Here is a 17,146-nt window from a genome sequence, read left to right as displayed (position 1 = left end):
CAAAGGACAAAAGTACGGAAAACATATATATGACAGTAGTAACAAAATGTGAATAAGTCTGTATAAAACCTTTATATTCATTCAGAAGCTGTTCACTAAATACTTTCTTTTTTATTGTTATATAGATTTAGGCGTTATAGTTCAAACTTCTGGGCATCTATCTATCCATCTATAATGTCTCTTGTCTACAGTTATTATTTAACCAAACAAATGGAAAACATAGTAGACTCCTTTGGTTGGAAAATGTGAGGGTAAAGAATCGAGTTGTTTAAGTATTTAAGTTTTTACAAGTTAAGTTACATGAAAAACTACTTCCAAGCAACAGCAAAAACAAAAACAAAGAAAATTAAACTTTATTCTTTTTTATTTTAAATAAACATTACATAATCAACCACACACAGAACGATTAAATACACTCAAAATTAGATGTATTTGCCTCTCTACTCAGTCTCTGAAAACAACACGTACTGTAAAGCTGTGCTGAAAACAAGTTCTTTTGGCATGTTTCATATTTCAGCTAATGCTGCTCAATTTACAGAACAAAAACATACAGACAAACTTTTGTAACCACAAAAAAAAAAAAAAAAAAAAAAAAGAAGAAAAGAAAACAGAAAAAAAGAAGAAGAAGAAGAAGAAGAAGGAGAAGGAGAAGGAGAAGAAGAAGAAGAAGAAAACAACAAATTCACCATTTCAGGATGAAAACATAGCACCTTGTTCCAGTCACTGTGATCCTTCGACTGGTCTATATAGTGGATAAGAAACCATAGTATGATCAGAAGGTTTGCCATAATGGCATGCTCCCGTTTCTTCAGGATGTTAAAGACAGCGCAGTCCCATGACAAAAGAAGTGCACTGTCAGATACAACAGACTGACCTGTCAGCTAACAAGACACATCCACAGTTTCACTATATGCACTCGATGCTATACACAATGGCATGGAAATCAAAAATACTGTACATCCTATGTGCTGGTAAATATGTGAAAGCAAATCTGTTGGTTAACACGAGACGGCTTCTAAAAAGAGCAAATGCTAATCCTTATTACCAAGGCACTGCTTATAATAAAACGACTAACATTAGACACTACCATGGCGTGTAAATGTGGAGACTATCAAAACTCTGTGTTCAAAGCTGAGCTCCAGTGTCTCTACAACAAACTCATCTCATATGGAAAAAAACACCACAAATGAACTGCGACCACAAGAAATGCGTGTAAGCACATTTAAGGCCGTGTGAGGGAAACAGACATTTACTGACCAGCGGCAGAAGAAAAAACAAAAAACAAAAACAAAACAAAAAACCCAGCAAAAAAACATTATGTGCTTGGCCACAGTGTTTCCTTATAGTCCGCTGAGGACAAATGACAACACAAGACAGGCTGATGCAATGCTTATCTATAAAGTTAAATCAGGATGCAAGTACATACACACACACACACACACATTAAAAATGCTTTTCAATCAGTGCAAAAGTGTTAGCATAATTACGCAGATGTTAAAATGCATTCCCTCCACAGACGCATGCACGCTCAACGTGAGAGTGAAACAACTTCTAAACACACGAGAGGGTTAGGACACACTCTGAAGTCTTATAGAGGTGGAGGGCTCAATTTATATTCCTTTGCAGAATGCAATAAAACTGGGTTGATGTTTTCATCACTAGATCAACTATGAGATTTTGTCCCAGTTTATTTCAGGGTTTACCGGCAATTGCATTCACCATCTTGCCGCTGGGCATGGCATCTTTGCAATAACACCAAAATTAAAGACAAAAACCACATTGTAAGAGGGGCCACACACCACCTCCATTCGTAAAAGTTTATGATTGTTTAATTTTTTTTCCTAAATAAATTATATCTCTCTATATACCTGTATCAATTACATATGTGGGGAAATAAATATATATAATGATCTTACTTTGGAAAAATAAAGTCTTAGCAGAATTGCCGTCATGCAGCACGCACTCTGAAATCAGCCCTTATGATGAAGTTCCATTTTTATATGATCAGTTTGAGGGAAAGCACAAAAAATGGTAACAAGCACACAAAGTATTTGAAAAAAGCAACACCTTACTGTTTTGTTCTTTTAAAAATGGTTTCCACCTACACCTGCCATTAAAATCAAAATGCAGTCGAAAGATGCACCTCTAGAATGAAAAAAACGTTTATGTATAATAAATATTTACACAAGAGTAAATACACTACAGAGGTATCGATTTGTGTATTCGTTTTTTCTCCTTCACAACTGAGGTAATGCGGAAAACTAGGATTTAAATACATGTTTTTACATCGGTGTTAAGGCATAACGCTGGCTCTGTCCATCTTAAACAGATTTCAATTACATCTTCTATCTGCATTGGGATTTCTAAGACAAGTGTACTTGGCGCCCATTACTACGGCTCTGCTTTTGAGGAAAAGCAACTGTCTTGACAGATGAGCCGCAGAAACAACAACACTGAACAAAAATCTGCATTTAGGACCACTAAACACAGACAGCAGCATCAAACCATGTGCATGCTTAGGCTCAAGGAACTCCCAGATACACATAGTGTTTTAGCAGTGCGGCTACTGTATAGTGAACTTTTGAATCATTTCAATACTTGGTATATTTTGCAGGAATTGGATCTAGTAGTAAAAATGTGACCTTTGAAGGAACAAGCAAGATGCAAAAGTGTATTTACATTTTACAAGAGTCAAATAGCACAACTCTGAAATGCTTTTTTCCCCCCAGATGACTAAAATTGTTCAGGCAGACAAGATACAATTTGAAGACTTCATGCTGTGGCACAGATTGAGACACTATTCTGTGGAAAACTTCAATTATACTTGCACCGTAATACCCTGTGATGCTCAAATACTCGATTTGTGCGCAGCAGAAGTTGTGATGAACCTTTCGCGTTTCGCGCCCATCGTCGCACGGTGGATCTATGATTACACTACACCTCATCGATCTTTCTGTCATACGAGCTTCGGGAAAAGTTCCTACAAGTTGATAAGAAAATTGTGACAATGTGGACGGAAGACATATGGTTTCCCTGATGCCATAGTCTGCCTGATATGACAGGATGAGGCGTAGAGGTGCAGAGACTGTGGTTATTCAATGAGTCCCTCCTAAAAACGCTGAATGGTGTATTAAAGGTCCATGCTAAATTCTCCATGAAGATCATCTAAGGCCACAACTTTCGTTGAAGAAAGTAAAATGTAAACACTAAAAAACAAAACAAAAGAAAACAAAAACACAAAAAAAAGAAGAAGAGAAGTGATCACGGCTTTGTAGCTTCAGGACAAACAATGCCCAAAAATACAGAACCACAGAGCATTGAAATGAGAGCGTATACCTTATGACAAAAGGCACTTCAACAACTACCGCCAGTGCCCTGTTTTGGAGTAGATCCACTATTAATCTCCTGATCGTCTTCTTCATCTTCTTCTACCTCTTGCCAGCCACCAAGATGGACAGTGGTGGGCACAGAAATGCTGGAACTGAGGCCGCTGTGTGCCTGGTAACCTGAGAATAAGGGTATAATATATATTTGTTTGCTGTCTAATGATTTGTAATATCAGGGTATCCACATCAGAACCAGGATTTCAGCACAACAAGAATTTTTGTCACATTCATTTGATTCTGAACTGACACCAACAATATTTAAAGTCCTCTGCAAACTAATATTCATAATCTTTGGCTGAATTAAAAATAACAGGTTCTTAAAAATCAACACTTTCATTTACCAGTGTGTGTGTGCAGATCTCTCATTGGCACTGGATTATGCCACTGGCCTGAAGTTCTTGGTGGGTGGGAGCTCTGCTGGTGGAGCTGAAGAGACAAACAGTTTTCAGTGTGCAGCAGAAACGGGTGCTAAACTTATGGTACTACAAAAGATACTAAAAGCATTACTCTGGCTCAAAATGTGCCTTTTGAGCATTAAATTTTTTAAGCAATACTAAAAATGAAACCATGAACTGAAGCTACGATGATACATGAGAGACCAAAGTAAAGATTTGCATGTTTGTGCATGTCTATGTGCAAACATAGCACCTAAAATTTTGGAGGAAAAAAAACAAAGGAACATTGGACAGACACACACACACACACACACACACACACACACGCACACACACACACACACACACACACGTTTGGGAGGCTATAGTTCATGAACAGGAAATTACCTCATGCATGTAGATGGCATGGAGACTCATCTCGGCTGAGGCAAACTCTGACTGCAGTGCGTTGCTCCGGACACGAGAGTCACTGTTAGACATACTGGGAAAAAAGCCAAACACTTTTTTTTCAACAAGCATTTGGATTATGTTTGCTATTGTTTTGTTATAAATAAGCTCAGAATAGAAGTATATAAAATGTAATATTGGAAAATACCTGTCAATTACGGTGCGCTCACTGTGGTACATGGTAGTCTCAGGGTGGACGGAGGAGGGCAGGAGGCCGTGTGACCGGCCACGACTGGTATGCGCGAGCTGAGACGTGGACAAAGAGGCGAGAACGCTGGCTGCAGCAGAAGCAGCGGTGCTCGGTGGGATGAGTCGATGGTCTCGCCCTTGCAGTCCAGATGCAGTTATAACGGGGTGAGCCAGGACACTGGCCAAAAGATTATCAGCCTGGAAACAACAAATGTCAGTAAGTTTCAAAAAAATAAAGGAAAAAAATTAATGAGAATAGAAATTACAACAATATATTTCATAATGAAGCCATTATCAGTAATCAAATTTCTAGTAGTTTAGGCATTAAGTATTTATAGGGAAAAACTGATGATCCTAATGGTAAGGGATGACTGCATTACTGAGTTTTCTTTTTACATTAGCTGCCTATATCATTTTTGAGCAAATAAGTAGTTCTTGCTGTTTGTGTTATCGACTTGGTTCCTACCCCAGTGCCAGACTCGTTGGACTGCAGCGAGGTGCAGAGAGGTGCCTCTGAGAGCAGCAGCTGAGTGGAGGGGCCGGCCTGTGCATCATGGTGCACCTTCTCCTTTAAATGGCTGATAAACACTGAGCTCTCCTGAGGGGGCTGCCACCGTGGATTCTTTATGGTGAAATGCATGAGGGACAGCTCCGTTTTGCCATTTTCAGCCTGCTGGTACACAGATGCCTCTGTCTGTCCTTCTGACAGCCACTGAAAAAACATCAATAGACATATCACCTTTTTGATATCATTTTTTTCCACAGTCTTCATTCACTGAGACATTTGTTCATTCACTCCTGCCAGACAAAAGGAATGGGTCTTACTGTTGGGTTTCCATGGCGTCTGATGTCCATCTGGGCAAAGGAACAGATGTCACCAACTCCAACGACCTCCACGGTGAAGTTCCTGAAGAAGTCAATTATTTCTAGAGACTTGTTTCTCAAGAGGAAGATGAGAATGAAGGGTGTGACAATAGGACTGAGCAACTCCTCCAAGATGAACACCTGAGTGGACAGAGATGACATGAATTTCTGGTTCTGTACGTTTTATTTTATGTACACCCTATAAAAATATGACTGTGACCAATCTGACAGTTTTAGCATTACCCAGGTCCTGGATTAAAAACCCTCATCACAGCCAGAACAAGCACATAATTTCAGTCTGACTTGAGTGTGACAAGTGTGTTCCTATCCACTGAGTTTCTGCATTCCTCACCGCTTTGTACTGGAACAGCTGTGCCACCTCGTCACGGGTCTCACTCTTGTTAGCGTTGCCCCTCCAGTGGTCTGGCATATAGTGAATGTGTGCCAGCACACACTGCAGCAGCTGTTCTGGACACCACGCCATATGCTCATCTGGGATGAAAGACCTGGCGTGGGACAGGTACAAAATTACAGCTGTGCATTACCTGCACATATGAGACAAATGGATATGCAAAAGAGAAAAGCTTTATCATAAAAAGTTAAAAATTCAGATGGAGTACCTGATGAAGAATATCTACGGTAATACTTGCTCATAGTTTTAAAGTGAGTTATTTAAAGAATTACTTCACTGATTAGCTTTCAGCTGAATAAATGAAATAAAAATAGACAAATAATTTGTAACAGTGTATATTGTAGTTGTTTTTCGATGACTGACTGGGTGGGCTTGCTTTGAGGACTCACCTTGCAATAGTTATTGTCACCCCCAGCACAGTAATAGCAGTCAGAATGTGCTGCACTGTCAGAACATCCTCATCATAGACTGTAAGTACGATGAGAACAGCCAGCACTGAGCCTGAGAAGAAGGCAATGTTCTTAGCAATCACAGTCAGCAGTGGCGATGTAAACGAGTTCATGTACTTGGAAGTGGGTTTGTAGCCACGACCCAAACGCCCGTGCAGCTCATGGTCCAGCTCATTGAAGTGACGCAGGTATAAACGACCGTAGAGGGACCATCGACGTGCGCCCAAACTCCCAGGTTCTCTGCGGATCACTTCTGTGTAGCTGAAGAAAGCATAGAGCACCTGCCACACTAGGATGAAGGGACATAGCAGCAAATTGGCCAAACCCATCAGGAGGATGACCCTGCTGAGCTGCTGGGCAAGCTCCAGGCGGTTTCCACTGCGCTTGTACTTGGGGTGCAGGTTCCACTTATTCTGAAAGAGTGAGCCAGGGCCCCAGAAAAGGATGAGTTCAAAGTTGTACTTCAGACCCTGGGTTAGAAAGACCACATTGCCCAGCAGGGGGAGCTGCAGGTGCACCGGCAGCAGGGATTTGTTTATCATAGCCACCATGTAGTTCTTAAAACGTAGGATCCGGTGATAAATATCAAGTTCTGTCAGCTCTTTCTTGTGAATGCACATTTGCTGTTCCCTCTGGAGGCTGATTAGACGGTCTTGGACTTCCTGCCATGTGTAGTTGCATAGTTCATCCTGGGAGAAAGACATAAGGAACCCACTCACATTGAGACAAAGCCACAATTTAAAACACTGAGATTTATCATCTCTCTGCATACCAATGAACATGAGTCAAAAAAATTTGTTTGAATGACCTTAATACTCATCTCAAGTTGGTGCACTCACCATTCGGATCTTCAGTGCTTTGATGTAGAACTGCCTGATCTCCCAGTAGTTCAAAAAGTTGCAAATGACCTTAATAAGACGATAGATCCAGAATATAGCAGCCATAATGAGAAGGAATATGATCCAGCTGTTCTCTTGAATCCTGAATAGAAACAAAAGTTCCTTTAAAACATGGCTAACTTCATGTATCAATTCATACACAGTAAACACTGTACATAATGTAGTCATTGTAAAATCTCTTACACAATGTCGGTCATACTTTATGGTTTTTAACTAACTTCATTTATACTTTTACTTGTTTTTTAATCACTGTTGTGTGTATAAAATCCCTGCACTATCTCAGTATGAGGCCCGTACTGGGCATCTGTGGCACTTTTATTTTAACTGTGTTGTTTATTTGTCATGCTGCAGTAACACAACAATTTCCCTTGCGGGATTAATAAAGTATTCATCCATCCATCTATCTACACACATTCCCCTCTCCTCTACCAATAATTTAAGTTGGCTCTTCATTATCTAATGACATAATATTTATATGAAGTATGCAACAGCTGATCTTAGATGGAGTAATCTAGTAAACTTCAGTTAACATGTTTTTGGTGGGGGGGTGTTTGAAGTACAGTGGTGGATGTCTGCTCATTATATTCTAAATTTAAGGAAACCCTTTAATGTTCCCATGTGTCTAAACAAACATTAGCAAATTTCAGTGCAACTGTAAAAGCTCTTTATGAGGTAACATTCAGATGTATTAAACAAAATACAATCTTGTTTTCAGTCCGAGCGTTTTAAAGCTGCTTTATGAGGGAAATTAGATATGGGGTATGAAGAGGACAGAGAGAGCCTAAACTGTGGGACAAGTTGTTCCCAAATTAGAAATCCAAGCAGTCGGACGTCATTGCCTTTGATATAAACAACTATTGAGCTGCAGTCAAGCTGAGTCTAGGCTACATGTTGTCAAAAAAAAATGTGACAACACAGGAGTGGGAGGGGTAGGTGGGGGGCTTACTCCTGCAGTCAGCTTGTGAGGTGTCATGTGGTAGTCAGCTCGCTGTCCCAGCCAAGCTGTCAGCATCTCGGTTGGCTAGCTGTACCTCACCATAGCTATCAATTACATCGCTCTGTTCTCCAAAGCCAGGCTGAGCTCTCAAAACAAACACCTCCCTCCAAGTAACCATGAGTTGCAGAAATGTTGAAGCTACTAATCTCAGGGTGAATTAAACCAAAAATGAAAAAAACAAACAAACAAACAAAAAAAAAACCCCCACTGAATTAAATATAGAAACCAGTCTAATTAATCTGATGACAAACCATTGCCTTGCATTACAAACACAAGTGAGTTCTAACAGATTTCTAGATTAAATGAGAAAACATGCTGGTTACAGTTAAATAGTTTTTTTTTTCCTTTTCTCAGAGTATGTGACTGTATCTTGCACTCTTGCCAAATCGTTTACAGCCCATAAAGAGATTTAGTGTGAAAGTCTAATTGCGACTGTATTAAGTCAGAATAATGACATCCCTCTAAAGGCCTGTCTCTAATCCTGGACTCTGCTTGAGAACAAAGTGTCTAATCAAACTTCCTGGAATGTGCATGACTTTTCATGCCTGTACATTCTGTCAGATTAAGTCAACTCATCCTTTTCCCACCAGAAAAAAAAAGAAAACGAATCTCCTTCAGACACCTAAACTGTCTGTAGGATTGTAATATGCCATCATTACCTTGCAGTGCACTCCTGAGTTGGTAGGATGGCATCTGGCAGTGTGACTTTGTTCCGGTCCAAAGGGTTCTGGATTGGCCCTGTGTGGTTGACCGCTCGATTGGCAAACAGGACATCGTATTCCACGCAGTTGACAAGGAACGTTGTGAATGTGACAACAAACAATAGCTGACTGTGAGAGTAAGATAAAAAAAAAAGAGAGTGATTAGGTTACACAGTTAATGAAAATACCAAGAAAACCAAAAGATAACAATGAAAAGTGTTTAATGTTTAACTGCTATAAATAATTAGGTTATAAACAATACACTACAACACTGATCAGTGGATAACACTGTAGTTAAGTAAAGTCGCCTCATCTGATAAACACCAGGAATAACAAATGTCATACAGGCATGGCAGCAGCACAAACAGCAGGAGTATAAAAAATATGTTGCATTAACATGGCAGTTGGTGAAGGGATTAATCCTAACAGAAAAAGTCATAACAGAATAAATGACCACATTAAAAAAAGATACAAAATAACATTTAGAGAAGGAATTGCTTAAAAAAAGGGTATTGTCGTCAAAGGCTGGGGTGCACTTAACTCACAGACACATACACAAGGCCAAACAAATTTCCTCTTAGATCTGCAAACACACATCAACCTAATGTTTTGCATTCAATGTGTATCACCTGCTATGATGGTGCAATATTTTAGCCATCTCAACATAGTGAGTATTTCTGTGCCACTCAGTACTTACGCAAGTTCAAAGAACTCGGAAAACATCATACAGGCAAAGCCATTTTTTTGATGAAAATGATAGATGTGAACAACATGGTTAAGGAAAATTTTAAACAGCCCTACAACAGGTATGCAATTATTTTAACTATAAGTATTTAGGGTGTGGACATTCACTATAAGTAAGCTGACTGCACAGTGAAGTGATAACAATCAGTGTAACACAATGTCTAAATATTCATATTTGATCCCATAGCAGCAGAAGTGACATTCAAATGATGTAAAAGGGATCATTCTGGCTTTCGCCAGTTTGTTCACAGAGTTTAAAAGGATATCCTTGTAAAGAAGTTATCCAGGTTCTTGATATGGTGCCATGAGTCTGAAACAGAAATGAGACCATTGGAAAGGGAGAAGTCTTTTACAACTTACTTAACCTCTTATTTTGTTGCATCATTTGTCAGCAGATGGCCAGCCTTTTTAACCTTAACAAGTACAAACTTTAACATACATTAGAAACCACTTTTAACGTAAGCAATAATAATATGTTTACCTTTTAGGCCCTCAGGCACGTGCACCAGTAAATCCTCCTCTCCTGGTGGTGAGTCCTCCTCGTAGTCATCAATTCTCTGATACTCCTGGTAAGCTTCAAAGTTGGCCATTGTGCTTCACATTCTTCAGGTCACCCCTCCACAACTAACGAGCTACTTATACTAAAGACTATACGAAATGAAAGCAGACTAGCAACCACAACTACATCCTGCAGCTAGCTACTTAGCAGCTCGAGCACTTCAGGAAGAAAGGAGGTTAGCTACAGCTAACATTAGCCTGCTAACCTGCTCCACTAACGGACGGCGCTTGTGTAACCCTACACGACCATGATGACAAGTAAAATTCTGCGTTGGAGTTAAAAATTCAGCACATGAAGCTTCCGTATAGTTAGTAATGAGCGTCCCTTACGTTAATAAAAGATTACTACCTGAGCCAAATGACTGTGCAGCGGCTGGCTAACCTGTGAATGATTCAGCCAGTCTTGTAGTCAGGGTGACACGGTTTGTTTTGTTCCCGTCTGCCGTCGGTTCATCTGCTGATCTTTATCCCTTTTTTAGTGTTTGCTGCTCAGTGTCCACCTCTTCACCACAGCTCGCTTATCTCACACAACTTCGTTTCAGTTACAACACGGCTGTCTTCGGTCGGTTCCGCGGTCCGTTACTTGATTTCCAAAAATACATCAACCTGTGCGTGTGCACTGTTTTTGTCTTTCGCTAACAAATGTCAACAAAACGACTTTGACGTCACTTCTGATCACACTGACGCAATTTCCGAGTAGCAATTGTAGTTTTTAAAATAATTTTCACATGGCAGACCCTCTGTTGTCCGACTTTTTCGATTTTAACGTCGTCCAAATAGTCCCAAATATCGATATATAGCTTGCTGTGAAGTAAGCATTTATTCGTCTTGCTTGTGGGTTTCACAAAGAAAAAATCATCTTAAAGCAACGGTCCTAGCTTTCCAGCTGAAATGCATCCTGGGAGAGTTTGAACATGGCAACCTGCAGAGTTTCGCTGGATTACTGTAGAGCTTAAAGATTATTTTGACTTTATGAGTTTATTATCACTGAAAAAGGAGTAAAGCATGCTTCAGTTGCTCAGTTGTAGAGCAAACATCGCTGCTGCACCATTGCGGCCATTGTCGTTGCACTGCCGGTGCAATAAAAGTGCAGACTTATGGAAGTTTTCACGGTAGGTTAAAGTGACCGGTAGCTAATTTAGCCAGTGACAGGCGACCTGTAGATTATACCTGCTGTATAATCCCATATATGTGGTTCTCCTCACTGTCACACTTGACCTACTTTGATTTCCTTTAGCACTGCCAGACTTATTCAGATCTTTTCTCTTAGAAAAAAGCAGTACTGTGACAGTAAAACAAATCAAAACAAAACCACATTAAAAATATTAAATCATTAACACACAAATGTGAGATTTTTCTTTCTAACTTTTGAGATAACTGAAAATTTCGACTAGTTTTCCTGAATTTTTCCTGAACTGTAAGATAAATGTATAAAAACTTCAACATTTGCCCAAAAAATAGTGAAGTAGGATTAACATACTCAAGTAAATGCATTCTGTTAAATTAAACTTTGGCTTTTGGAAGAAAAAAACAACAATTTGCGGTTTATACTCAAATTCCCACGCAGATAAAGGCTCATCAATCGCTGTAATCACCGCACCTATTAACACGAGCCGTACGTAATCCTAACGCAATAGAGCAAATCCGTTGTATTTGCACATATTATCACTTTATATATATATATATATATATACTGGTTTTATACTTTATGCTTCCTTTTGTGTAACTGTGATTATAGTGCCACTTCGTTATAATTGTTAAGTACAGGTTAAGTACATGGTTCTCTTTAACATTGTTTGTTTTCTTGTTTTTTTCTGTCTCATTATTAATTTCTCAATTTATATATATATATATATATAGTATATATATATATATTTATATATATAATTATAATATATATATAATATATTATATATATGTTGTGTGTGTGTATATTTTATTAATACGAAGTTGTCAATAAAATATATTTAAAACAAAAATGTTGTTTCAGTTGGGCCACATTTCCTTGTGCTACTCAACTGTAACACAGGGGAACGAATTCATTAAAATTGATTAGCTGATAATGGCCAGGATTTTTGTTACATTAGTGTTGCAAAACCTTCATGATTTTGATTCTCTGATTTTATTTCTGTCCTGGTCTGTATCCAGGTGGTACACATCCCCAGGGTCTAATGCAAACAGCTCCTCACAGCAGCATGGCGGTGCTGTCAGTCGCATTTGGAGCCTGACTCAGAGAGCTGTCCGTCAGTCCACCACCAGGACATCGAAACCCCCGGGAGTAGCTTTGAAGTTTATCCTGGGACCAGCAGTACTTACTGTTTCAGCTCGACTGTTTTGCCATGTAGCCCACTGTGAGGCAGATGTGAATAATAACACCCCCGTGGAAGTTGTAGCCAAAAACCCAGTGCCTGACTTCAAATGGCACGTTCTGTGGGAATTTGTAAAACCTCAGCTGTTCACTCTCGTCTGTGCTGTTGTGGTAAGACTGAATCTGTTTACTGATCAGGAATGTCAGTGAAGCAAAAGATTTTAGCCAGTTAGGACATTTATGCTTATCATTTAAAATGGATGTTTTGGGGGGGGCTGTTTTCCTCAGCTCGCTTTTGGTGCTGCTATCTTGAACATTCAAATCCCCTTGATGCTCGGTGATCTGGTAAATGTTGTGGCACGCTACCTGAGAGAAAATACTGGGAATTATGTTCATGAGATAAGAGGTCCAGCCCTGAAATTACTTGGACTGTATGGTATCCAGGTAAGTACACATGAAATCTCACTAGTTGCACAACTTACTTGTGAACATGAGTCAAGCACAAAATAAATACTACAATCATGAAGTTTGCAATTATCAGCTTTATAATGCAGTCATTCTAATGCTATAGTCAGTGCGTTTTCAGTTAACTATATTAAATTGTTGTGTAGCCGTATACACACACATTTTCTCTCATCTTACTCATTTGGCACTTAAAGAGCTCACTGTATAATTTATTTATTTAATCTATTCAATGAAAATTGTTTATTTAACTGGTACTTAATTGCCTCCTTTGTGCAGGGACTGTTGACGAGTGGGTACATTGTTCTGCTCTCGAGGGTGGGGGAAAGAGTGGCGGCAGACATGAGAAAGACCCTTTTTGCATCCTTACTGAGGTACATACATACATATTGACACAAAGGAAAAAAATCGATGTATACAATAAATGTTGTGTATAGTTTGGTGCAGAAGTGTTTAGACCATGACAAAAGTTTTGTAATTTGGGCTCTAAGTGCTCCCCACAGAGGATTTTAACTCAAAACATAAAGACTTCAGACTGAAATTTGCATTAACAAATTTATGTCTGTAATGTTTATTTACAGACATTTTTCTAACACAGTGACCCATTTTCAAAACATCAAAAGCAACTCGGCATTTTAAGTAATCCAATTACTATGTGTAAAATTGTCTTTCTAAGCAGTTAGTGCAAAATCTTTGATTAATGTTTTGAAAGTCTGCACTTTGATTGTCTAATTTAAAGTTTTTGTCGCGGTGTACAGAAGCACAACTGCAAAAACTGTGTCATAATCCAAATACACGTAACTCTGACTGTATGACATCCACTGTCTGGCAGGGATTCCCATAGTTCACATTGTCTTGTTTGCTTTCTTTCAATTCAGACAAGACGTGGCTTTCTTCGATGCTAATAAAACCGGGCAGCTGGTGAATCGTTTGACTGCTGACATTCAGGAGTTCAAGTCATCCTTTAAACTGGTTATTTCTCAGGTAATAACACAAGAACGATCCGGCAGTGATGATTTTGTTACTAAAGTTTTTCTGGTTTTACGCTTCTAATTCTTATTTTTTTGCACTTTTTTGGTATATTTTCAGGGTCTGCGGAGTATTACACAGACAGTCGGATGTTTTGTCTCCCTCTATGTCATTTCTCCAAAACTCACAGGTTTGACAGTACTTGTCCTCCCCTGTCTTGTGGGAGCAGGAGCTCTCATTGGCTCATTCCTTCGCAGACTATCCCGCTTGGCTCAAGAGCAGGTGTTGTACTATGCATGTTATATTTCATGTATTATAAGCATATAGCGGCTGTCTTAATAAATTCAAGATTTGTTCTAATTACTGCCAGCAGATGTTAGTTAAGTTTGAACTCCTATTTTGAAATGCAGTAAAATGTAAACATATGCAGCAGTGCTTAATTTATTAGTACCACTGGCACTCAAAGCAACCAATAAAAAGCACTGCATGAGCTATTATTTGCAAAATTAGTATAATTTGCTGTCTGAATGTGTTTTTACTTCTTGCTGTCAAATGCAAGGTAGCAAAGGCGACAGGGGTGGCAGATGAGGCACTTGGTAATGTGCGCACAGTAAAAGCTTTTGCAATGGAGGAACGAGAGCTCCAGTAAGTGAGAATATTTTTTGTTATACTTCTACCCTTTGTACTTTCAGAAAAGCACTAAATCTATGACAGAGATACAATGTTTTGATTTCCGTAATGTTTTTACACAGGTTATATGCATATGAAGTTGACAAATCATGTGAAATGAATGAAAATCTTGGTACTGGGATTGCCATTTTCCAAGGGCTGTCAAACATAGCCCTGAACTGTGAGTGTCTTTTACAATGTTAATTAGTTGACACACTTTTTAGCAGGCTGTTAAACTACCAACATTATGCTAATGTTTTTGTGTCGTGTTAATACAGGCATTGTCCTTGGAACTATTTTTGCTGGAGGAACTTTAATTTCAAGCAATGAAATGTCTCCTGGAGACCTAATGTCCTTTTTGGTTGCCTCTCAGACTGTTCAGAGGTAAAAACACACAACTTGCTCCACGATGATTTCTCTTTTACTGTTAAATGTATTCTTTCAAAAGTAGTTAATTACAAGTCATGCATTCATTTTATGTTTAGGTCTTTGGCCAGTATCTCCATACTTTTCGGTCAAGTAAGTAAAAACTACGATTATCTGATTATCCAACCAGATTTGAAACCGGAGTATGTGAACATTTCCAAATGCCTCAAATATTTTGCTGGCAATCTCTTAACATTTGTCGCAGGTGGTAAGAGGAATGAGCTCTGGGGCTCGGGTTTTTGAATACCTTGCTTTGCAGCCCACTATCCCCCTCTCTGGAGGAGGACGCATTCCATACCATTCACTCACAGGAAGAGTGGACTTCATGAATGTCTCGTTCAGGTTGAAATCCTTCTAATTCAGCTCCAAATCAAATATAAGTTTAAAACTACAACAGAGCACAGACATAAAAGAATGTTTTGTGAATGATGTATTGTTTTCTATTGATATGTTTCCAGTTATCCAACAAGACCAGGCCATCAAGTCTTGCAGAGGTTCAGTTTGACACTACCACCCAGTAAAACAGTCGCCATTGTTGGAGAATCTGGAGGAGGTAATTTCTGACATTTCATTTAGTAACTGTTCGACATTCAAACAATATTGGGTCATCTGATAAATGTTTAACCCTGTAGGAAAGTCCACAGTGGCGTCCCTGCTGGAGCGTTTCTATGACCCTACCAGCGGCGTAGTCATGTTGGACGGCCTCGACATTCGAACACTTGACCTTTGCTGGCTCAGGAGCCAAGTTATCGGATTCATCAATCAGGTCAAGGCAGCTGATCATTTCATGTTCAGTTTTTAAAAAGTTTTAGTTCCTAACAATTTTCACTGCAACTTTCTTTTTTTCCTCTTTCTTCTTTCTTTTAGGAGCCAGTTTTGTTTGGATCATCCGTCATGGAGAACATCCGTTTTGGGAAGCCTGAGGCTACAGATGCTGAGGTCATTAATGCAGCAAAGCAAGCCAATGCTCACGGCTTCATCACGGGTTTCCCAGACGGCTATAACACCGTGGTTGGTATGTGCTCCCATTTGAGCTTTCACGACTGTTAAGAAACGGTGCCGCTTGTTCATTCTAAACTCCAGATCTTTAAATCCAGGTGAGCGAGGTGTGACATTATCAGGTGGACAGAAACAACGCATTGCCATTGCCCGCGCTTTGATCAAGAACCCCAGTATTCTGGTGCTGGATGAAGCCACAAGTGCTCTGGATGCAGAATCAGAGCGAGTGGTGCAAGAGGCTCTGGACAGAGCCACAAGGGGTCGCACTGTGCTCATCATCGCCCACCGATTAAGCACCATTCAAAGGGCTGACTTGATCTGCGTGATGAGCAATGGTCGTATTGTGGAGGTGAGAAGGCTGAGTATTCAGAACATACTCTGACCTCCATTTAAATCCTCCAGCTAATTTACTCTAGCTTTTAATGTCAGAGATGTACTTTGAATTCTTTCAGTATTCAGTAATAAATATGGACATACTGGTAGCTTCCTTGTTGAGTTGATTGTGTTATATCAATTTTTATTATATCTAACACCTTTTTCCTTTTTGTTACAGGCTGGGACACATGTGGAACTGCTGAGCAAAGGAGGATATTATTCTGATCTCATCCGCAGGCAAAGAGCTGAGGGGCAAAAATGACCACACCCATATTTGTTTACAGTAGCTGTATAATACTGTATAATGGTGTTTATTTTGAAATGCATAGCAAGACATGTGTGGAAAATTAATTATTTAAAATGTACTGTAAATTTGCCAGCTCTGTGACTAGTTTTATGAGAACTTACAAATGTGTATGAACAAATGGACCAATGTGGATTGGCCTGTGATGAACAAATTACACTACTGTATGCGCTGTTATTTCCAATATTGTTGATAGAATGATAGATTATAATGTGCTGGAACAAAATATTAAAATTACTTAAATTAATTTAAAGTGTTTTTTATCTGTTTGTGGGTGACAATAAACCTTGCTTGTTACAAATTTGAAAGAAACTCAACACAGACCCTTACCAGTGATCAGTACTGACATTATTCTAAATTTAAACTCTGGGGAAGGAATTGCTGTTTTGGCATCATTCCTCTTTGCCTCCACATACATTTGTATATATAGTTTTACTACATCCAGGCCACATGTAAAGAAGAAACTTCACAGCCAGCACATATCCCTTGTGCTCTTAAAAGACTAAAGTTAGGTCCATAGTTTGTTAGACAAAGACACTTTTTGTAGTCTTCTGTCTGTACACTATCACAGTGGATTTTACATCTGACTTAAA

At 39.2% G+C, this 17,146-nt stretch overlaps 2 protein-coding genes across 3 annotated transcripts; one reads left to right on the top strand and one right to left on the bottom strand.

Moving 5' to 3' along the window:
• Positions 1-610: 610 nt before the first annotated feature.
• Positions 611-10,680, bottom strand: atg9b (autophagy related 9B). 2 transcript variants are annotated; one of them, XM_005912584.3, is made up of 14 exons: positions 9,965-10,680; positions 9,750-9,793; positions 9,437-9,501; positions 8,698-8,868; positions 6,982-7,123; positions 6,083-6,831; positions 5,634-5,787; positions 5,243-5,422; positions 4,884-5,129; positions 4,377-4,615; positions 4,169-4,262; positions 3,728-3,812; positions 3,337-3,506; positions 611-3,206 (listed from the first exon to the last, which is right to left on the bottom strand). In XM_005912584.3, exons 1-13 carry the CDS (start codon positions 10,071-10,073, stop codon positions 3,355-3,357), a joined length of 2,430 nt encoding a protein of 809 aa, XP_005912646.1. In that variant the 5' UTR covers positions 10,074-10,680; the 3' UTR covers positions 611-3,206; positions 3,337-3,354. The 2 variants fall into 2 exon arrangements, with proteins under 2 accessions (XP_005912646.1, XP_005912647.1); XM_005912585.3 differs by having other exon boundaries at positions 611-3,506.
• Positions 10,681-10,731: 51 nt separating this feature from the next.
• Positions 10,732-16,800, top strand: abcb8 (ATP-binding cassette, sub-family B (MDR/TAP), member 8). The gene is made up of 16 exons (XM_005912583.3): positions 10,732-11,153; positions 12,190-12,520; positions 12,638-12,793; positions 13,091-13,185; positions 13,690-13,795; positions 13,901-14,062; positions 14,340-14,425; positions 14,533-14,630; positions 14,728-14,833; positions 14,935-14,968; positions 15,081-15,217; positions 15,334-15,428; positions 15,508-15,641; positions 15,743-15,890; positions 15,973-16,223; positions 16,428-16,800. The coding sequence occupies exons 1-16, from the start codon at positions 11,047-11,049 to the stop codon at positions 16,509-16,511; spliced, it is 2,130 nt and encodes a 709-aa protein (XP_005912645.1). The 5' UTR covers positions 10,732-11,046; the 3' UTR covers positions 16,512-16,800.
• Positions 16,801-17,146: the final 346 nt, after the last annotated feature.

Source organism: Haplochromis burtoni, unplaced genomic scaffold (assembly GCF_018398535.1).
Source record: "Haplochromis burtoni strain Fernald_Lab_line unplaced genomic scaffold, NCSU_Asbu1 Contig_3, whole genome shotgun sequence".
Classification (NCBI taxonomy): domain Eukaryota; kingdom Metazoa; phylum Chordata; class Actinopteri; order Cichliformes; family Cichlidae; genus Haplochromis; species Haplochromis burtoni.
This window is presented reverse-complemented; position numbering and strand designations above follow the sequence as displayed.